Below are 24,277 nucleotides of genomic sequence, written 5' to 3'. Positions count from 1 at the left end.
AGACGGATGTCTTCAAAGCCCAGGGCTGTTCGGGCCAGAGTGCATTAAGAGAGTAAGGAATGGAGATTGAGAAAATTAGTTATGGACACAGCAGACGACTCAAGATCTTCACAGGCGATGTCAGTCCCCACCCCCCGCAAGACATCCCCTTGTACTTTCCCTGTCCAGGTAAAGGGACAGGATGCCACCACCTACCATCTCAGCAAGGCCCCACTGTCCTCATTTCCCATGAAAGAACAACCTTCAGTAGAATCGCAAGGTCAGCATGAAAAGCCAGGTTAAAGGCTTACTTTAGAATTTTGGAAAGAAAAGTTGTGACACCCATTCAAGGAATTCTAGGAATTCACAATTAAAGGATTTCTTAGTTTTGAGTAATCACGATGCAACCTACTCAGCCATCCTACAAATCCTGACTAAGGGGCAGGACACGAGGCAGACGGTGCAGGGGCCAGGATGGGTGGCACCTGAGTCCTGAGCTTCAGCCCACACCTCCTGGCGGGAGACAGGAGACTCCACAAGCCCACAGTAAACCTGGCTGTGGGGTACGTTTATACTGAGTTTTAACAGTGACGCTTAAAATCATTTACAGTATGACATGCAACAGTGATAAAGGAGACAGTCACCGAACCGTGACCCTGAGACATGGCAGACAACAGCGACCCAGTGGAAGAATCAGAACACAGCAGGTCCAGGACTGACTTCGAGCTGAGGATGCTCCGCTCACGGCCCAAGAAGGGCACAGAGCCAAGAAAGGACGCACGCGGGACTCGCCCTTCAGGCCAGCACGCACAGGTGAGGGCACAGGCGACACCGCAGGGCCACCCACCCTCCTCGCTCTGCCAACCGACGACTTACAAAGTCAACTACGAAGGAGGAGGTCTTGGAGACAGAAAGGCTGGGCCCGCTCCTTACGCAGCACAGCAAAGAGTGTGAAAATAACACACTCGCATCCTCATCCTGACACTGATGCTGCCACTGATGAGCTAGTGACGTCCGCTGTCAGTCTCAGTCTCAGAAACAAGCCCCCAGTGAGTCAGCTGCCTGGTCTGTGACGGTGGCTGGGTAAAGCCTGGGCTGCGTTAACCTGATGAGGATTTCAAATTCCAGAAGACCTCCTTCCCAAGAGCTCTCATTTCACATATAAATATATACACATACATATATATATGTATTGTTTTCATTTGACTCTAACATTAAAATTTACCTTGAAGGCGACCTGCTTGGAGAAGGAGCTCATCAACAGAGACTGACTTCCCTCCCCCACTCCCCTCCACCTCTCCCTGTGCAGGGGGGTGGGAGGGGACAAGGAGGGGGCCCTGCAGCTGCCCCTGGAGCCATCCCGGGATGGCCCCATCACTGACAGAGGTTTGGGGGCAGGGAAGTGAGTGATCTGAGGGGCGAGAAATGGTTAAAAACTCAGGGTGACAGGCTATCAGGTCCAGAACCCTTGGCCTCATAGTCAGTATTTCTAGTGACTGCCATTCAAGCTATCCATATATATTGGACTTGCAATCTGAGAAGAAAAACAACAAAATACCTTGTTTGACTTTGTGGATATATTAATTGGAGAAATGTGATTGTTCTTAATTACTAAATCTATGCTGTAATACTATGTTTTTCATTAAACACATCAGACTGAATCTCATGGGTTTTCATTTCAGCTCTAAACCCCAGTTCACATCCTTTCTTCACAGCCTTGCCTTCTTCACCATTGATTTACTGGGCACCTATTACTGTTCACCTACTGAACAACCACTGCTCCAGGTACTGCAGATACAGCAGAAAACAAAACAGACAGAATCCCTGCCTTTGCAGAGGAGGAGCAAACAAAAAATAGTAATCAAAAATCATAAACAATACCCCAAAATAGTAAACAATAACCACAGCAACACATGGGTTCTGTAGCGCCTTAAACCCCTGAAGTTGACAGTCTCACAGTCCTGGAGGCTGAAGACTGAGATCAAGGCGTCTCCAGGGTTGGTTCCTCCTGAGGGCTGGGAGGGAGCGTCTGCTCCAGGCCTCTCTCCATGACTTACAGGTGGCTATCTCCTCCCTCTGCCTTCCCATCGTCTTCCCCGTGTGGGTCTGTATCCAAATTTCCCGTTTATAAGGACACCAGTCAGACTGGATTAGGGCCACCCCAAGGATCTCATTCTACCTTGATTACTTCTGCAAAGACTCTACCTCCAAATAATGGCATATTCTGAGGTGCTGGGGGTTAGGACTTCAACATATGAATTGGGGGGACACAATTCAACCATAACAACAGGAAACAAAAGTCACCCTAAGAAAAAGAGAGGCATTCAGACAACCATGGACGTTGTGGTCCCCTCTCAGCATCCATTCCTTCCCCCACCACCCAAAAAAACGCAACAGCCGTACGGAGGACAGACCCACCCAGCTCCGGGAGCTCCCTCACAGGTGCAAGCCAATCACCATAAACTCTTCCCCCCGCCAGAGCATCGGACGCGGGATGGACATACTCTAGGGCCTGAGATAAGGTGGATTCAGGGCAGTCCTTGAGCACTGTGACAGTCAGGGAGTAGGACACAGCCTAAGTTGGCCCAATTAACAGAAAGTCTAAAACGCTTGCTCAGACAGGGCAGTGTGAAGGTGTGAGGCCTGGAACTGTTGCAGCCACTTTGCCACTGCAAGGCCAAAGCTGAGCCTCAGAGGAGGACAGAACCAAGAGAACAGCAGAGAAGAAGAATCTAATCTCTGATTAATAAACCCACTTGAAGCTCATCCTGCCTGCAGAGATCCACAAAGCCAGGGTGACAGCAATGCCAGGAAAATCTGACATAAAACTATCAACACAAAGCTTTTACCGGTGAACTTAATCACATTTAAAATAGAGAACTCACACTCTCACTAGTATTCAGGGGATAGCTCTGTCCACTCGCACTGGTGAAAACGTGAAAGAGTAATAATACTAAGTGCTCGTGAGCATGTGGATAAAAAGTAACTCTCAGGGCTTCCCTGGTGGCACAGTGGTTGAGAGTCCGCCTGCCGATGCAGGGGACACGGGTTTGTGCCCTGGTCTGGGAAGATCCCACATGCCGCGGAGCGGCTGGGCCCGTGAGTCATGGCCGCTGAGCCTGCGCGTCCGGAGCCTGTGCTCCGCAGCGGGAGAGGCCACAACAGTGAGAGGCCCGCGTACCGCAAAAAAAAAAAAAGTAACTCTCAGATGCAGGCATGGATGTGTAAATCAGCACAGACCGTACAAAAATGACCCCCTTCTGCCTCCCTCCCTCCTGCTTCATCAGAAGATGCCTACACCCTAATGCCCTGTGACTATGCAAGAGAGACCCTGAAAAGGGGATAAAGGTGAGGGATCTTGAGATGGGACGACCATCTTGGACTATCTGGGTGAGAGGATCCATCTAAGCCTACAAGCCACGAGAGCCCTTAGGAGCAGAGAACTTTTCCCGTTGGACTCAAGGTTGAGGCAGGAGAGATGTGAGAAGCCACTGTTGCTGGCTGTGCAGACAGACTTGGAGGCCACTAGCCAATGAATGTGGTAGCCTCCAGAGGCTGGGAATGACTTCAGCTGACAGCCAGCAGGGAAAAAAGGATCTCAGTCCTACAAACACCAGAAACGGAAGTCTGCCAGCAATCGGAACTGCTGGAGTAAGGAAATGGATTCCCCCCAGGGGTCTCCAGGAAGGAGCACAGCCTGCCCAGGCCTTGATTGTAACCCGGTGAGACATGCCACGGAATTGCTACGGAACAGTGAGACCATAAACCTGAGTTGTTTTAAGCCGCTAAACATGTGGCAATTGTTGCAGCAGCCCGAGAAAACAAAGACAGCTGCCTGGAAAAAAGCAGCACATCCGAAGCCAGCACAGCCAAGGAGGGACATCCCCTGACCAGCAAGTGTCCACCCAGGTATACACCCTACAGCAAGTGCTATAGGCTATCTTTTTATCACAATGCGTCAGAATCTGTGCATTAGAGTTGATGTGTTTTGTATTAGTGTCACAGGGTAAAATCATATTACAGGACTTAAGGATTCAGGGTCTCTTTATAGAATTATCACAGCTCTACATTGAATGAAAGCCACCATGCTTGTGTTTTGATTGGAAATTCCTTTGGTGTCAGTTGTTTGGAAGTTAATGTTTGCCACTGAAATTCACATCCATAGATGTATTATACTTACATGGAACTTTGTTTTAAGTGACACTATGCACACAGAATTCATTTCTAGTCTTGATAGAACTATACTTAATTCTCAGTATTATTCTTGACTTTTTAAGGGGTGTGCTATGAGAATATGTTCTATCTTACTGTTAAAATCTAATTACATATACTTTAGCATTTTCTAAGATGGTCCTTTGGATCCTGTAAATGTGAATTTTGATGTAATAACTGCTAATAAAATTATATTGAAACAGTAAAAAAAAAAAAAAAGAAAAAAAAAGCCCCCACTGGTGGGACGGTCCTACACCTGTGTAGGCACCAGCCACTGAGGGCTCTTAGGCACTTGAAAGGCAGTTAGTACAACTGAGGAACTGCAGTCTTAATATAGTTAGTCTAAATTAACTTAAACTGTAACCATCACAGGTGATGCGTGGTTTCTCCATTGGATGGTGGTGCCCACAGCAGAGATTCTCTAACACTGCTGCACATTAGAATTTCCTGGGGAGATTTTTAAACGCTGATGCCCAGGTTGCGTGCCAGACCAATTACATAGAATACCTGGGGGTGGGAACGAGATATATCAGCATTTTTTTAACTCTCTGGGGATTCCAATGTACAGGCAAGTCTGAGACCCAGTGCCCCAGGGAGACACCCCACAGGAGCACACGTGGTCAGATACAAGGATGGTAGCTGAATTCTACCCCCCCGCCCCCACCTTGTAATAAATACTAAACGGAAAACTGTAAGGTTCCCATTCATGCAATGGAATATTAAGTACACGGCATTCAAAGTAAACGATGAGATCTACACGTATCACCATGGGTAAGTCTAGAAAGCAGCATTGACTAAAACGAAGTAGAAGGAACACCACTGACAATAAAATACCATTTATGTGAATTTTAAAAATACACCAAACAATGGTACATGTTGATTATAGACACATACACAGAACTCATACCAAGTTCAAGATGGCAGCACCTGCTGAGGAAGAAGAAAGCGGGGCTGGGGGCCATGTACAAAGGGAGCTTTAGCTGCATGTGAACTTACTTCATTTTAAAAGATTTGAAGCAATTACAGCAAAATATTATGTTACAACTGGATGTTAGGACCCAAGTGCATATTATACATATTTTCTCTACACTCTTCTGGTGCATTAAATTTTCCATCATCACAAAAACGAGGACAGAGGAGTAGATCCCATGGTGGGCAGCACAGGGGATGGTGTTTCTTTGGCGGGGTGGGCGGGGCGGTTGGCAGGACTATATTATCTGGAGGGAAAGAAACTGATTCCTAGGTAGGTGTTCCTTCAAGTGGAGAGCCAATTCTCTTCAAGAATTTAAGGACTAAAGCAATTATGAGCCCTTCTTAGAGGAAAACACTACTGGATAACAAAATCTGGCCACGCGCAAGCCAACCAAAATAAGGGAGCTAGGGATGCCCTTAGTAAAGGAAGCAACTTAGGAGGATAGAGGCTGTGGTGCAGGGCTGCTGGGGAGCACCAAATGCCCTCAAATATGGGATGATGGTGAAATACTGCAGGCAGTAGGGGTGCAGAGGAGAATACAAACGTTACTAGCCCTGCCCTATAAACCCAAAGATCTAACTAGCAAACAACAAGCTGAGGAAGGGGAAATAACAGTATTAATATATACCAGACACAGCCTATAAATTATAATACTAACTCCACCTTCAAAATAACTATGACAAAGATACTGTTACTACTTCCATCTTACCAAGGAGGGAAACGAGTCACAGTGAGGCTTCACGATCTGCCCAAGGTCAAGCAGGCAGTGCACTTGGGCAAGTGCCCGAGGGACTTGCACCCAAGCTGTCTGGGTGCAAGTGTTAACCCCTGTGCTACACTGTACCCTGAAATTCAGTGTGCGTCTGCTGATTCCCTCTGCAGTGGTATTCGAGAGACAGTGTGCAAATCTGAACTTCTAGTTTAAAAAAGAAATGACTGGATAAACAACAAGGTCCTACTGCATAGTGCAGGGAACTATATTCAATATCCTGTAATAAACCATAATGGAAAAGAATATGAAAAAATATATATATGTATTAAGTTGACCAAAAAGTTCGTCCGGGTTTTTCATAACATCTTACGGAAAAACCCTAACGAACTTTTTGGCCAATCCAATATAACTGCATCTCTTTGAAGCAGAAATTAACACAATACTGTAGGTCAACTATACTTCAATAAAATATTTTTTTTAATATTTAACTGCTATAGCATTAAAATTTTTTAATATAAAGAAATAAAAAAATGACTCCAACCACTAAAGATTTCTCATAACCTTTTCTACTGGACTGTAAAGCATATTCATATTCTATTTCCTGTTAAATTAAAGCAAAACAAAATTTACATTTTAATATTCATCCTTAAAGTAAAACACACAATACAGAACTCTCTATACACATCCCCTCTGCTTACATCCATGAACAGAGGGGTGCCTGAAACGCTGCTCCCCAGGCATCATTGATAGGCTTGTTGTTGAAGGTGGCATTTTGCATGTGTGGTTTTTTTTCCTTTATTTTCTTATACCTTTCTATATGGCTTGAATGTTTGATAATGGGTATTTATCATTTTTCACAACAAAGTTATTCTCAATAAAGTTTCCACTTAATGATACTTTGAAAAGACCAAGTAAAAAACACCAGTCAACGTGCCTCCTGTAGAAACAGAAGGAAAAGGAGGAGCACATGGACATTAAAAGGAAGAACATTCCTCCAAAAATAATCACAGGATCAGAAAGGTCTTTCGAAGACTGGCATCCTGCATGCATTGCAGGCACACAGCACCCTGTGAGCCCAGGGCTCCTTCGAAGGAGAGGGCAGACTGTGCTTGGAAGGCGCCGGATAAAAGAGCAGGCATGCCACGGAGACTAAAAATACAAGTTCAGGAGAAGAGTCCACAAAGAAGGAAATAAAGATCAGAACTTACACCCTGCAAAACCAAACCACTGGTAGAGGGAAAAGCTTTGGAAATTCTATCAGACTGCAAAAACAAAAAGAACGCAGCTTGACAAAGACACCTGCAGTGAGACAAAACAAGAGAGGTCACAGAATATGAGAACAAAATGTAGACAAAAGGTGTTTCACGATGAGCTGCTATTTTCCAAAAAAATATAACTGTGGTACAAAAGCAGACAATTATTTTATGGAAGAAAATCTCTCTCCACAAGCATGTATTATAGATACTGCCTGAAATGCTCTCTAGGCTGTATAAAGGGACCAGTTTGTCTTACCATGTCAAGAAAACACGTTGGTACATTTACTTGGAGCATCACATTTCTTGGTGTCTAAAATAATATATACTATTCTCTCTCTCTCTCTCTCCCCCCCCCCCCCACACACACACACTCACACACACTCACACTCGAGATAAGAAGGTCCCTTTAAGCTAAACAGGAGCTCAAATATAACTTGAGGATTGTCAATAAACATAACTCCATCACATGAATAAAAATGAATAGCTTTAAAAAAAACAGTGGTGATGTGATGGCAGCAAGATGGTGGAATGGTTGTCTATAATCATTCCCCATAGAACATCGATTTTGACCCACCACCCATGGACAAGAGTACCTTTGTGGGAGTCCAGGAGTCCAGCAGAGTTCCAACACAGCATTGAAGCAAAAAATCTAAGAGCAGAGGCATTGAAGAGAGTAATAGGAACAGTTTCACTTTGCCCATGTCACCCTCCCACAAGGCGGCACTGCTTGGTGCCAATGAAGCCCCCTCAGCCTGCGATGTCTTCAGGTGGGAAAAAGAGAGTTTGAGAGGGCTCCTGGCTTCCCCAGCTCTGTAGGACATGGCCCAAGAGGCCCACTCCTTTCTTGCGCTGCCCAGAATACTGAGGTCATCTGCCCTTAGTACCTGCCCTGGCTTTGTGGGACTGAGAGATGGCGGACAATCTTAAAAACTCCCTGCCAAGAAGGAACAAAAGGTATGGAGGAGGCATACCCATAGAAAAGGTCCAAGAAAGCCCCAGAATCCCCAGCTGGACTGACTGGTGAAGCTATTTCTCCCCCAAAGTCAGTCAGTAAACACCAGAGGAGGTGACTGCTTCTTCAAATGCAGGAACAGGACAAGGATACCCACTCTCACCACTTCTATTCAACACAGTACTGGAAGTCCTAGCCACGGCAATCAGACAAGAAAAAGAAATAAAAGGCATCCAAATCAGAAAGGAAGAAGTAAAGCTGTCTGTTTGCAGATGATGTGATCTTACAAATTAAAAATTCTAAAAACTCCACCAAAAAAACCTGTTAGAACTAATAAATTCAGTAAAGCTGCAGGATACAAAATCAATATACAAAAATCAGTTTTATTTCTGTACACTTAACAATGAATTAGCTAAAGGAGAAATTGAGAAAACAATCCCATTTAAAAGAGCATATATGTATATGAGTAAATTTAACAAAGGAGGCAAAAGACCTGTACAATGAAAATTATAAGACACTGATGAAAGAAACTGAAGAAGGAACACATAAACTAAAAGATATTTCATGTTCATGGATTGAAAGAATCAATACTGTTAAAATGTCCAAACTACCCAAAGTGATGTACAAATTTAATGCAAATTCCCAATCAAATGCCCTATCAAATTTCCAATGGGATTTATCATAAAAATAGAAATAACAATCCTAAAATTTTTGTGGAATCACAAAACACCCTGAATAACTAAAGCAAACCTGAGAAAAAAGACAAAACTGGGGCATCACACTTCCTAATTTCAAACTCTATTACAAAGCTACAGTAATCAAAACAGTATGGCATTGGCATAAAAACAGACACACAGACAAATGGAACAGAATAGAGAGCCCATAAATAAACCCACACATATATGGCCAACTAATCTTAGACAAGGACGCCAAGAACACACAACAGGGAAGGGACGGTCTCTTCAAAAAGTGGTGCTAGGTAAACTTGATATCCAAATGCAAAAGAATGAAACTGGTCCCCTATCTTACACCACTCACAAAAACTAACTACATATAAACTAAAGACTTAAATGTAAGACCTGAAACCAAGAAAATCTTAGAAGAAAACATAAGGAAAAAGCTCTTTGAGATTGGTCCTGGCAATAATTTTTTGGAAATGACACTAAAAGCACTGGCAACAAAAGCAATAACAAAGAAGTGAGACTACATCAAACTAAAAAGCTCCTATACAGCAAAAGAAACAATCAACAAAATTAAAAAGCAAACTGCGAAATAGGAGAAAACATTTGCAAACCATGTACTGGATAAGGGGTTAATATCTAAAATATACAAGGAACTCATACAGCTCAATAGCAAAGCAACAATAAATAATCCAATTTAAAAATGAGCAAAGGACTGAATAGACATTTTCCCAAAGAAGAGATACAAATGGCCAACAAGTACATGAAAAGGTGCTCAACATCACTCATCATCAGGGAAATTCAAACCCAAACCACAATGAGATATCACCTTATGCTTGTTAAAATGGCTTCATGAAAAAGACAAGAGATAAAAAGTGTTGGTGAGGATGTGGAGAAAAGGGCACCCTTGTGCACTGCTGGTGGGAATGTAAATTGGAACAACCATCATGGGAATGCTTGTGGAGGCTCCTCAAAACATTAAAAATACAACTTCCATATGATCCAGGAATCCCACTTCTGGTTATTTATCTGAAGGAAACAAAATCAGTGTCGAAGAGGTATTTGTACTCCCATGTTCACTGCAGCATTATTCACAATAGCCACAACATGGAAACAACCTGTATGTTCAGCAACAGAGGAACTGATAAAGAAAATGTGTGTGTGCACCCACACACCACACAATGGAATGTTATTCAGCCATAAAAGAAGGAAACCCTGCCATTGTGACAACATGGATAAACCTAGAAGACATTATGCTAAGTGAAATAAACAAGATAGAGAAAGAAAAATACTGTATATGATCTCACTCATATGTGGAATCTTAAAAAAATATTTTTTTAAAATTTGAACTGATAGAAACAGAGAGAATGGTGATTTCCAAGGGCTAGAGGGTAGGGGAAATGGGAAGATATTGGTCAAAGTGTGCAAACTTTCAGTTATAAGATGAATAAGTTCTGGGCATGGTGACTATAGTTAATAATATTGTACTGTACACTTTAAATTCACTAAAGAAGTGTATCTTAAGCATTCTCACCACAAAATTTAAAAAGGCAACCCTGTGAGGTGATGGATGTGCTATTTAATTGTGGTAGCCATTTCACAATGTATACGTGTATCAAATCTTCACATCGTACACTTTAAATATATACAACTTTATTTCTCAATTACACCCTAACAAAGGCGGAAAAAACAACGGCAAAGTCCAAAACATATAAACTGAAGATAATTCTGGTTTTATTTGAATATTAAATATTATAAACAAAATAATATAGAATAGAAATAATCTCAAAAAAGATGACAAACAGATGTATACTTTACAAGTATTAGCTAAAGCTGACAAAAGTAAATAATCTTTTATTTGGATAATTAGAGAGCAAAATGACCATCAAACATCCATTCAACTCTGTGATGTATGACCTATGAACTCACTTCCCACTTTCATCCTTCCAGAATTATTTACATTACTATTAATACTATAATGGCCAACAAAAAAACAATGGAATTCCAAGCCTGGCAAGTTGATCCTGTATTAAATTTACCCATCAATTCTACACAAACCTCCCATGTTTCCTATGAAAAAAGAGATTTTTCATAAAAAAAATAAACAGTCATCCACATACAACTTAAACCTAAAAAACAGCATTGAAATTTTTTAAAATTGAAAAGCCTATTGTAGAAATCTACAAGAACTAATAAGTGAGTTTAGCAGGGTTGCAGAATACAAGATCAATACACAAGATGCAGCTGAATTTCTATATACTAATAACAAGTACTCAGAAACTTAAATTTAAAAACAACATTATCCAAAAAATGTGAAATAAATAGGGGTAAGTCTGACAAAAGATGTGTAAGACCTGTACACTAAAAACTAAAAAACACCTTTGAAAGAAATTTAAGACCTCAATTAAAGACCTAAATAAATGAAGGGGTATAATGTATTCATAAGACATAAAACTCCATATTGTTACAACATCAATTCTCCCCAAATTGATCAGTAGACGTGATTTTTCAACACGGGGTGACTTTGTCCCTCCAGGAGATATCTGCAACGTCTGGAGACATTATTAGTTGTTGTAACTTGTGAGCAGGGGATAGTTCTGCTATCTAGTGAGCAAAGGCCAGGGATGCTGCTAAACATCCTGCAATGCAGAGGACAGCTCTCATAACAAAGCATTATCCCAGCCCCAAATGTCAACAGTGCCAGTGTCAAGATTCAGAAAATACTGATCTATAGATTTAATGCAATTCCAGTCAAAATCCCAGCAGGCTTCATTGTAAAATTGAAACACTAAATCTGAAATTCACATGAAAATCCAAAGGATATAGAACAGCTACGACAGCTCTGAAAACTAAGATCAAAGTTGGAAAATTAATACATCCTGATTTCAAGGTTTAATATAAAAGTTACCGTATGTTGAGAGAGAATTCTCCATGTATTTCTACACAGTCTGGGTTTTCTGAGCAAGCAGCATGGGAATAACACAGTTAGAGGGTGATGTGAATGTCTTGAAAGCCAAAGAGAGATTTAGAGAGATTTAGAGACTCATCTCCCCTGTAGCCATTTGCTTATATTCCAGTGTAATAAACCTGGGAGAGAAAGAACAGAGATGCCAACCACCCTACATGAATCCACAGCTCCTCTCCTAGGGTGCAGCCCCACCATACTTACGGGGAACAGCTGCGACTCACTATGCTGCTCCCCAGGGGAACTGACACAGGATGCACTATGAGTAATAAAACGTTTGTTCTCGGCTCCAGAGACCTCATTTCCTGCAACACGGGTTTGGGGACTTTTTTAACACAATAATCAAGGTAGTGTAGTGTTAGCATCAAGATAGACAAATAGACCAATGAAGCATTGCAAAACTAGACCCACAAATACAGGCACAAAAAATGTTGACAAACATACAAAAGCAATTCTGTTGAGAAAAGCCAGTCTTTTCAACAAATGGTGCTTGGAAATTGGATCTCCTTATGAAAAAAAATAAAACAAACTTCAGTGTTTATCTCATACCACAAAAAAAAGAGTTAATTTCAAATGACTCACAGACTTCAATGTACTATAAAATTTGCATCAAAAGAACAAGAGAAAATCTTTGTGACCTTGGATCTGGCAAAGATTTCTTAGATACAATACCAAAGCATGAATCATAAAAGAAAAAAATTGAAAAACTGGACTTCGTAAATATTTTTAATGTCTTGTTTTTTAAAAGTCTTAGTGTCCAAGACACTGTTAAGGGAATGAAAAGACAAGCCACGCAGTAGAAGAAAATAATTGCAAAGCATATATATTGCACAGGATTGTACCCAAAATATATAAAGAACTCAGCAACTTTAATAAAAAGAAGTATGACAGCAAAAACAGCAGAGTAAGGACCAATGAAAATTCCCTCCACCATAAAAGCAATGAAAAACTTGCTTTTTCATGGCCAAAAAGTGTCAGAATCAACTTTTCCAGAACTTTAGAAATAAATAAGAGGTTTGCAGCAATCTAGTGAGTATTTATTAAAGAAAAACAGCTATATCTCAGTAAAAACAATGAGCATTTGTGGCATTTTAGCTTGCCCTATTCCCATCCTACCTCCCAAGCTCCACTGTAGCCTTGAAACTAACAGCCCACAATCATGGTGCATACCAGCAGCCAGGCAAAGCACAGCAGAAGCTGCGTCAAAGCCCCATTCCCAGAGAACTGTCACTACGTGACCTGTCTGCTGGTTCTCTGGAAGAACCCACTCAGAAGGCTGTCTTTATTTGACCTGATTCAGAGCCCACTCACCATGAAAAGTCTTTTCCCTGGGAATATTTGTGGGAAACAATGGAAGAAAACTTAATAATCACAGCTACTAGAAGCAATGGATAACAAAGGGGCACAAAATAGGCTGACCAAAAAGCTTAAAGGAAAAAGCCATGGAACGAGACGTCCATTAGGCCTTGGAAAAGCTCCAACATACTCCTGAAAAGCTAGAAAGCCACAGCATGAAAAGGGTTATGCACAAGCCAGGGACTGTGCATGTGCTCAGGAAAGGCCTGAGAAAGCCCTAAGCACTTGTCTCTGACTGACCTTGAGGTTCTGTGCAAGCAGGAAGTGAGGGCTAAAATGGAGCTGTAAGCTAAGTGGTTGAGTGTAGAAAGTATGGCTCAAGATCTACACACAGCCCTTCTGTAAAGACCTCTAGGACTCTAACTCATTCCAGGTATTTAGGAAATTTCTGTCTGATCATTGGTTGACCCCTAAGCTAACTGAGCAGAATATTCAGTAGTGACACATGACAAAGAATACGAACTTTACAGAATCAGTTTAAATCACTGAACAAGCAACAATAACAAATAACAAACTAGGAAGGGGGAATGACCAAATATCCAGAGTTGCCACATTATATTATTTAGAATGTCAAATTTTCAACAAAAGATTATGAGGCATACAAGTAAACAAGAAAACATAATCCATATACAGCAGAGAAATACAGTAATCAATAGAAACTTCCTGAGGAAGCCTAGATGTTGGACATACTAAATAAAGACCTTAAATAAGCTATTTTAAACATGTTCAAAGAATGTTGTCTCACCAAATAGAGGATATCAATGAAGACATAAAAATAATAGAAAGAATGAAATGGAAATTCTGTAGTTGAAAAAAGTACAATAATTAAAAAACTTCCTAGAGGAGATCAACCGCAGATTTGAAAAGGAAGGAAAAAAATGAGTGAACTTACAGATAGGTCAATTAAAATCATGCAGTCTGAGGAAGAGAAGAAAAAAGAATGATGGAAAAGGAACACAGCCTTAGCCTCAGAAATCTATAAGACACCATCAAACACACCAAGACACAAATAATGGGAGTCTCAGAAGGAAAGGAGAGACAGAAAAGGGCAGAATGGATATCTGAAGAAATAATGGCTCAAAGTTTTTATGAAAAACATTACATAGGAGGTATAGCATCCAAGTTCAACAAATTCCAAATAATATGAACTCAAAGACAAGCACACCAAGACAAAGCATAAAAAAGTTTTTGAAGGACAAAGACAAAGAGAATATGAAAAGCAGCAAGTGAGAAGCAACTGGTCATGGACAAGAGAGCCTCAATAAGACTAACAGTTAATTTCTTATCAGAAGGCAATGAGATGAAATATTCAAAGTGCTGAAAGAAAAACTCTCAGCCAAGGATTTTATATACAAAAAATTATCATTCAATAAGGAGAAATTAATAATTTCCCAGGTAAACTAAAACTGAGGTAGTCTGTCACTAGCACACTTGCCCTATAAGATATACTCAAAGGAAGCCATTAGGCAGAAATGAAAGAACACTAGATAGGTAACTAAAATCCACATGAAGAAAAAAAAGCACCAGTAAGGTAACTACATAGGTAAATATTAAAAATGGTATAAATTTTTGTTTGTAACTCTTTTCTACAATCTGATATAAAAGACATCTACATAAAGCAACAATTAAATATCTCTGTTGATGTAGTTCACAATAGATAAAGATGTAATTACATACAGGAACAGCAAAAATGATGGGTAAGGAATAGGGACACATTAAAGCAAAAATTTTGTAAGCTATTGTAATTAAATTTACTTGAACTAGATTCCTGTAAATTGTTCATTTCAATCTCCAGTGCAACCACTATAAAATAACTCAAAAATGTAGTAAAAGACAAGGGAATAAAATGACACACTGGAAAATATGCATTTAATCCAAAAGAAGGCAGTAATGGATGAACCGAGAAAAAAAGAAGACATAAGACATATAGAAAACAAACAGCAAAATAACAGATATAAATACTACCTTACTAGTAATTACATTAAATGTAAATGGATTAAACACTCAAATTTTAAAAGGCAGACACTGATAGAACAGATTTTTTTTAAATAACGCAATCCAACTATAAGCTATCTCTAAGGGAAACACTTTAGATTCAAATACACATATTGATTGAAAGTAAAAGGATGGAAAAAGATATACCATGCAAACAGTAACCAAAAGGGATCTGAAGTGGCAACACTAATATCAGACAAAATAGACTTTGAGAGAAAAGATATTACTGGAGACCAAAAAAAAATTAATAATGATAAAACTATCACTTTAACTAGAAGATATAACAATTGTAAATATATGTGCACCTAAAAACAGAGCCCCAAAATATATGAGGCAAACGGTGGAAGAATTTAACATAGAAATAGATAATTTGACAATAACAGTTCCAGGGTTTCCACCTTGAAAATGGATAGAATATCTAGACAAAATATCCACAAGAAGATAACAAACTTGAACAACTCTGTGAACCAACTCAACCTAACAGACACCTATAGAACACCCCACTCAACAAAAGCAGAATATGTATTCTTCTGAAGGGCATATGGGACATTCTCCAGTATAGACCACATGTTATGCCCTAAAACAAATCTCTGTAAATTTGAAAGGACTGAAATCATATAGAGTACGCTCTCTGACCACAATGAAATGAAATTAGAAATCAATAATGGAAGGAAAACTAGAAAATTCACAAATACGTAAAAATAAAACAACCCACTACTAAATAATCAATGAGTCAAAGAAAAAAATCTCAAGAGAAATTGGGGGATGGGGCCCAAGATGATGGCTTAGGAAGATACTGAACTTACCTCTTCCCACAGACACACCAAATCTACAGCTACACATGGATCACTTCCTTCTGAAAAAGATCTGAAAACTAGATGAACTGTTTCTCCACAACAACAGATAAAAGGGCCAAACTGAGACAAGTAGGAAAGGCAGAGACATGGTCTTGCAAAAATCCCACCCCTGGTGCAGCAGTGTACAATAGGGAGGGGTCTCACCACTCCAGCACTTCTCCTGGAAAATCGAGGGGTTGGTGCCCCACATCAGGCACCCCAACCCCTGGGATCTGCATCAGAGAGACAAGCACCCCAGATGTCTGCTCAGTAAACCAACAAGGGACCCAAGTGCTATAGAAAACTGAACTTCCCCCTTTAAAGGGCATGCATGCAATCTCACTCACCCCAAGAGCTAGCAAAAAAAAGCAGTTTGAAAAGCGCTTAGACTATACGTGAAGAACACTAATTCTGCTAATCTAAAAGCATACGCTGGAAGGGCAGGGGTCGGTTGAAATTCTCCTTGGAGACAGAGGTGCTGATGGACACTGTTATTCCACTTTCCACCTACCCTGCCAGCACAGGCGGGCGAGATTGAAGGCAGCACCACCTCTCTACCTCACTAAGACAGGCAGGGGTGAGTGTTGGCAGCACTATCCCACTGCCTTGCTAAAGCCCGAGAGTGTGGGCAGGTGCAGAATTCCCCCACTCCTGGTTGGGGAAGGTGAGCAAAAGTGGTCATGGCATTCTCTGTTCCCTGCCTAAAGTCAACATGTGCACAATGGCAATGCACTGCTGAAACCTGGGGGCACGTGTAGTCAAGATGTTTTCTCATTGCCTTGCTGAAGCCGGGGAACATGTCCTGCCCTCTGCACTCTTAGGCTGCCTTGCTAAAGCCAGTGGGTCCATGCAATCCACACAGGGGGCACCCCTTGACCACCTCGCTCTGGTGGCCAAGGGGACTGGTGTTACTGGGCTCCAGGGGGCTGTAACAAGCAGAAAGACAGTTCTCGACAGGCCCCCACCCCCAAGGCACTGCAAAGGCAGCAGACTGAAACACAACCCCAGTCTTCTTATAAAAGGCCTGTTTAGTCAGCCTGGAGCTTTCCCCTGAGGCTTCAGATTTCCCACACATCTGGGGGCTAAGGAGGCACTCCCAGGCACATAAGTAGGGAGACATCACTCTTGCACATACCTCTGGCCTCACTACAGACCAACAAAACCACCCAGAAAGGAATTATTACACTCATCTGGAGATCGGATTTTTGCAACTGTCACCGAGGGGACACTTCCAGATCTCCTAGACTGGAGGCCAGAAGGGATTATGACCATGGCCCCACAGGGGCCGTGTATGTACTTTCATACTTTAAAAGCTGCTGCCTGAGGGTGTGACTCCCAGCCAGCCTGAAACTAGGTGACAAATAAGATTCCTCCCCTTGGAACACTGACAAATCTTGGCACACCCTCAACACAGGGAATATCAAGAACAAACCAGGCAATTGAGACAATCACAAAGGTACTAGAGACAACCAAAAGCTAGGCCAAGGGAGAACAAGAAGTTTCATTATCTAAGCAAGGCCACTCCTTCAAGGCTGAGAGAGGTAGCTGTTTCCTTTAATACAAAGACACAAACACAAAGAGTCAAGCAAAATGAGGAGACAGAGAAACATGTTCCAAATGAAAAAACAAGATAAAATCTCAGGAAGAGACCTTAATGATATGGAGATAAGTAATCTACCTGATAAAGAATGGAAACTAATGGCCATAAAGATGCTCACCAAACTCAGGAGAAGAATGAATGAAACAGTGAGAACTTCAAAAGAGATTGAAAATATAAGAAAGTACCAAACAGAAGTCACAGAGCTGAAGAATACAATAGCTGAACTGAGAAATTTAAGAGCAGTCTGGATAAAGAAGAACAGCTCAGCAAGCTGGAAGACAAAGCAATGGAACTCACCCAGAAAGAGCAGCAAAAAGAAAAAAAAGAATTAAAGAGAAAAAAAAGATAATTTAAGGGACCTGTGGGACATCAAGCAGAATAACATTTGCATTATAAGGAGTCCCAGAAGGAGAAGAGAGAGAGAAAGGGCCACAAGATTTATTTTAAGAAATAACAGCTCAATCCTTCCCTAACCCAGGAAGGAAACAGACATCCAGGTACAAGTAGCCCAGAGAGTTCCAAGATGAACCCAAAGAGAGCCACACCAGGACACATTATAATTAAAATGTCAAATGTCAAAGTTAGAGAGAATCTTAAAAGCAGTAAGAGAAAAACAAACTGTTACATACAAGGGAACCTCCATAAGACTATCAGCAGATTTCTCAGCAGAAATTCTGCAGGCTAGAAAAGAATAGCATGATATATTCAGATCTGAAAGGGAAAAAGCTTCCAATGAAGAATACTCTTCTTGGCAAGGTTATAATTCAGGATTGAAGAAAAGATAAAGAGCTTTCCAGACAAGCAAGAGCTTAAGGAGTTCAATACCAAACCAGCCTTACAAAAAACATTGACAAGATTTCTTTAAGCTAAAAAGAATTGGCACTAATTAATAACAAGAAAATAAATGAAACCTCATTACAGAAGATAAATATATAGTAAAGGTATGAGATTAATCTTAGCTATTATGAAGGTTGTTAAAGGACAAAAGTAGTAAAACTAAAACTAAAATAATTTGTTAAGGGGTACAAAAAATAGACAGATATAAAATGTGACATCTGTGAAAATGAATAACAGAAACCCTCATTCAAAATGGAGTCAGGAAGTCTTGAAGCGGGGGATCTCCCACACATATCACTCATCACAGTGTACTTTACATGCCCCAGTAGGAAGAAGCTTACTTTACACACCCCAGCAGGAAGAAGGAAGATTTTCTCCTTGTCCAGCAACAATCCAGCCAATAAGAAATTGCCACAACCCCAAACTCTACTCTCCTCCAATGAACTTTCCTTCAGAACAGCCCCTCCCAACTGCCCCCTTTCCTCTCCTTTGTTCTCCAGACTTACCTATGGTTTGCCATAGTTTGCATATCCTGAATTGCAATTCCTCTGCTATTCCCAAATAAACTCGATTTTGCTGGCCAAACTGCTTACCTTTTTGTTTTAAAGGCTGACACATCAAAAACATAAAATATGAAGGGGAGGAGTAAAAATATAGAATTTTGGAATGCGTTCAAATTTAAGTTCCTATCAACTTAGACTATTATATACATAGGATGATACGTATGTGAACCCCATGTTAACAACAAAGCAAAAACTTACAGTAAATACACAAAAGAAAATTATAAAAGACTCTAAACATAAAACTAAAAGTCATCAATCCACAAGGCAAGAGCGAAAGAGAAGAAGAAAGGAACAGAGAGGAACTACAAAAACAGCCAGAAAACAAGAGACTGCCTACAAGAGACTCACCCAGAAGTAAGGACACACACAGACTGAAAGTGAAAAGATAAAAAAGGATATTTCATGCAAATGGCAACAAAAAGAAAGTTGACATGGCTTTATTCATATCAGACAAATAAAACTTTTTTTTTTTTTTTTGTGATACTCGGGCCTCTCACTGTTGTGGCCTCCCCCGTTGCAGAGCACAGGCTCCGGACGCGCAGGCCCAGCAGCCATGGCTCACGAGCCCAGCCGCTCCGCGGCATGTGGGATCTTCCCGGACCGGGGCACGAATCCGTGTCCCCTGCATCGGCAGGCAGACTCTCAACCACTGCGCCACCAGGGAAGCCCAGACAAATAAAACTTTTTAAAAAAGACTAATAAAAGACAAAGAGGGGAACTATACAGTGACAAAGGGGTCAACCCAGCAAGAAATAAAACATTTATAAATATATGCACCCAACATCAGAGCACCTAAATATATGAAGTGAACAGTAACAGACCTAAAAGGAAAAACTGACAGCAAACAATAATAGGAGGGGACTTTAACACTCCACTTATATCAATGAATAGATCATCCAGATAGAAAATCATGAAGAAAGCATAGTCTGTAAACAACACACAAGACCAGATAGACTTAATAGATACCTACAGAACACTAAATGCAGAAGTAGCAGAATAAAAATTCTCCTCAAGTTCACATGGAACATTCTTCAGGATAGATCACATGTTAGACCACAAAACAAGACTCAATAAATTCAAGAAGATGGAAATCATATTAAGTATTTCTTCTGGCCACAATGGTATGAAACTAGAAATCAATTACAAGAAGAAAACTGGAAAAACTACAAATACATGAAGTTTAAACAACACATTACTGAACAGCTACTAGGTCAAAGGAGAAATCAAAAACTACCTAGAGACAAATGAAAACAGAAACATGACATACAAAAATCTATGGGATGGGGGGCTTCCCTGGTGGCGCAGTGGTTGAGAGTCTGCCTGCCGATGCAGGAGACACGGGTTCGTGCCCCAGTCTGGAAAGATCCCACATGCCGTGGAGTGGCTGGGTCCGTGAGCCATGGCCACTGAGCCTGTGCGTCTGGAGCCTGTGCTCCGCAACGGGAGAGGCCACAACAGTGAGAGGCCCGCGTACCACAAAAAAAAAAAAATCTATGGGATGCAGCAAAAGTGGTTCTAAGAGGGAAGTTCATGCCCATTCAGGCCTACCTCAGAAAACAAGAAAAGTATCAAATAAACAACTTTACATTTAAAAGAACTAGAAAAAGAAGAACAAATGAAGTCTAAAATTAGTAGCAAGAAGTAAATAATAAAGGTCGGAGCAAAAATAAAGTAGAACTAAAAAAACAATAGGAAGAAGAAACACTTCCAAATTCATTTTACAAGGCTAGCATTACCATGGCAACAAAACCAGAAAAGGACAACACACACAAAAAAGAAAATTACAGGCCAATATCCCTGATGAACACAGATGTAAAAATCATCAACAAAATAACTAGCAAACCAAATTCAACAATACATTAAAAGAATTATACACCATAATCAAGTGGGATTTACTCCAGGGAGGTAAGAATGGTTCAACACCCTCAAATCAATCAATGTGACACACAACATTAACAAAATGAAGAATAAAAATCATACGATTATCTCAATAGGTACAGAAAAAGAATGTGACAATATTCAACATCCACTTATTATAAAAACTCTAAACAAAGTGGATATAGAGGAAATGTACCTTAACATAATGAGGGCCTATATGACAAACTCACAGCTGATATCGTACCCAATGGTGAAAAGCTGAAAGCCTTCCCTTAAGATCAGGACCAAGACAACGATGTCCACTCTCCCCACTTTTATTCAACATAGTATCAGAAGTCCTAGAATCAGCAATTAGGCAAGAAAAATAAATGGTAAACAAATTGAAAAGGAGGAAGTAAAGCTGTCACTATTTGCAGATGACATGATAATACATATAAAAAACCTTGAAGACCACACACACACACACACACACAAACTGTTAGAATAGCTGAATCTAGTAACATTGCAGGGTATAAAATTATATACAGAAATCTGTTGCATTTAAACACACTAACAGCAAACTATCAGAAAGAGAAATTAAGAAAATCCCATTTACAACTGCATCCAAAAGAATAAAATATCTAGGAATAAATTTAACCAAGGAGGTGAAAGACCTATACACTAAAAACTATAAGACACTGATGAAAGAAACTGAGGAAGGCACAAATAAATGGAAAGATATTCCATGCTCATTTTAATATTGTTAAAATGTCCACATTCCCCAAAGCAATCTACAGATTCAATGCAATCCCTACCAAAATTCCAATGGCATTTTTCACAGAACTAGAACAAATAATCCTAAAATTTGTATGAAACTACAAAAGAAGAGGCAAAACAATCTTGAGAAAGAACAAAACTGGAGGTACCATGCTCCCTTTCAAGCTATACTACAAAGCTAAGTAATCAAAACAGTATAGTACTGTAATAAAGACAGATACATAGATCAATGGAACAGAATAGAGAGCCCAGAAATAAACCCACACATATATGGTCAATTAATTTATGACAAAAGAGGCAAGAATATACAATGAGGAAAGGACAGTCTCTTCAATAAATGGTGCTGAGAATATCTGACAGCTACATACAAAAGACTGAAACTGGACCACTATCTTACACCATATACAAAAAATTAGCTCGGGCTTCCCTGGTGGTGCAGTGGTTGAGAGTCCACCTGCCGATGCAGGGGACACGGGTTCGTGTCCCGGTCCGGGAAGATCCCACATGCCATGGAGTGGCTGGGCTCGTGAGCCATGGCTGCTGAGCCTGCGCGTCCGGAGCCTGTGCTCCGCAACAGGAGAGGCCACAACAGTTAGAGGCCTGTGTACCGAAAAAAAAAAAAAAAAATAGCTCAAAATGGATTAAAGACTTGAATGTAAGACCTGAAACCATAAAACTCCTAGAAGAAAAGATAGGCATAACGTTCTTGATATCTGTCTTAGTGATGTTTTTCTGGATCTGACCCCAAAGGCAAGGGAAACGAAAGCAAAAATAAACAAATGGGACTACATCAAACTAAAAAGCTTCTGCCTAGTGAAGGAAACCAACAGCAAAATGAAATGGCAACTTACTGAATGGGAGAAGATATTTTCAAATCATATATCCAATAAGATGTTACTATCTAAAATGTATAAAGACCTCATATAATTCAATAACCAAAAAAAACAGTCCAATTAAAATGCAGAGAATCTCAATAGACATTTTTCCAAGAAGACACAGAGACAGCCAACAAGTACATGACAAGATGTTCAATGTCACTAATTAACCAGGGAAATGCAAATCAAAACCACAATGAGATATCACCTCATACCTGTTAAGAGTGGCTATTGTCAAAAAGACAAGAAATTACAAGTGTTGGCAAGGATGTGGAGAAAAGGGTATCCTTGTGCACTGTTGGTGGGAATGTAAATTGGTGCAGCAAGTACAGAAAACAGTGTGGAGGTTCCTCAAAAACTTAAAAATAGTCTACCATATGATCCAGCAACTTCACTTCTGGGTATTAATCTGAAGAAAACAAAAATACTCATTTGAAATGATACACGCATCCCTATGTTCACTGCAGCACTATTTACAACAGACAAGATATTAAAAAACAAAAAAACAAACCTAAGTGTCCATCAATGGACACTTTAAAAGGTGGTGTACACACACACACACACACACACACACACACACACACACACACACACACACACACTGGAATACTATTCAGCCATGAAAAAGTGAAGTTTTGCCATTTACAAAAACATGTACGGGGGCTTCCCTGGTGGCGCAGCGGTTGAGAGTCCACCTGCCGATGCAGGGGACATGGGTTCGTGCCCAGTCCGGGAAGATCCCACATGCCGCAGAGCGGCTAGGCCCGTGAGCCATGGCCGCTGAGCCTGCACGTCCAGAGCCTGTGCTCTGCAACAGGAGAGGCCACAACAGTGAGAGGCCCGCGTACCACAAAAATAAAAAACAAACCAAAAAAAACATGTATGGACCTAGACTGTATTATGCTAAATGAAATAAGTCAGAGAAAGACAAATACCACATGATTCCACTTATGTGTGTAATCTGAAAAACAAAACAAAACCCAGACTCATAGATACAGAGAACAGATAATGGTTGCTGGAGGTGAGGGTGTTGGAGGAGAGGGGTTGGAATGGGTGAAGAGGATCAGGAAATACAAACTTCCAGTAATAAAAAAAATAAGTCATGGGGATATAATGTGCAGCATGGGGAATATATAATATAATAATATTGTATTAACTTTGTATGCATATATGCATGGTAACTAGACTTACAGTGCTGATTATTTCACAACATACAAATATTGAATCACTAATATAATATTGTATGTCAATTATATGTATGTATGTTATATATATATGTGGAAATTAGAAAATGCTTTGATATGGATGAAAACAAAACCATAGCATACCAAAATCTATGGAATGTAGCAAAAATGGTGCTTAGTGGTAAATTTAGAGCTATAAGTGCTTATATTAAAAAAGGAGAAAAATCTCAAGTCAACCTAACCTTCTACTTTAAGAAACTAGGAAAAGATCCAACTAAAGCAAACAGAGGAAAGAAACAGTAAGACTTAGAGTGGAAATAAACAGAGAATTTTTTTAAGTAGAGAAAATCAATGAAACCAGAATTTGGTTCTTTTAAAAGATCACATTTTAAAATTGAAAAACCTTTAGATACACTGACCAAATAGAGAGGACGAGGGAGGGATAAAGAGAAAGAGAAAGAGGACTCAAATTACTAATGTCAAAAATTAAAAGTGAGCATATTACTACTGATCCTACAGAAATAAAAGAATTACAAGGGAATACTACAATCCACTGTATGCCAAAAAGTTAGACAACACCAATGAAATGGATAAATTCCTACAAAGTTACAAACTACAGAAACTGATTACAGAAGAAAAGAAATTTTGAATACACTTATAATAAGAAA

At 40.2% G+C, this 24,277-nt stretch overlaps 2 protein-coding genes across 2 annotated transcripts in view; one reads left to right on the top strand and one right to left on the bottom strand.

Annotated features, from left to right (window-relative positions):
* ENTREP2 (endosomal transmembrane epsin interactor 2) overlaps positions 1 to 24,277 on the bottom strand; it is a gene marked incomplete at both ends in the record, with an annotated part of 388,800 nt that overhangs the window by 296,344 nt on the left and 68,179 nt on the right. The gene's annotated exons all lie outside the window — the stretch shown is intronic.
* The window catches only part of LOC307050821 (SIN3-HDAC complex-associated factor-like), a gene marked incomplete at both ends in the record, with an annotated part of 48,013 nt that continues 24,378 nt past the window's right edge, over positions 643 to 24,277 (top strand). Inside the window, one exon of the mRNA XM_079701074.1 lies at positions 643 to 792. Coding sequence (XP_079557200.1) covers positions 643 to 792 — 150 coding nt within the window. The remainder of the gene's footprint in view (positions 793 to 24,277) is intronic.

This window comes from Hyperoodon ampullatus, assembly GCF_949752795.1.
Source record: "Hyperoodon ampullatus genome assembly, chromosome: 3".
Lineage (NCBI taxonomy): Eukaryota > Metazoa > Chordata > Mammalia > Artiodactyla > Ziphiidae > Hyperoodon > Hyperoodon ampullatus.
Note: the sequence above shows the minus strand (reverse complement) of the source record. Positions and strands in the feature narration are given on the sequence as shown.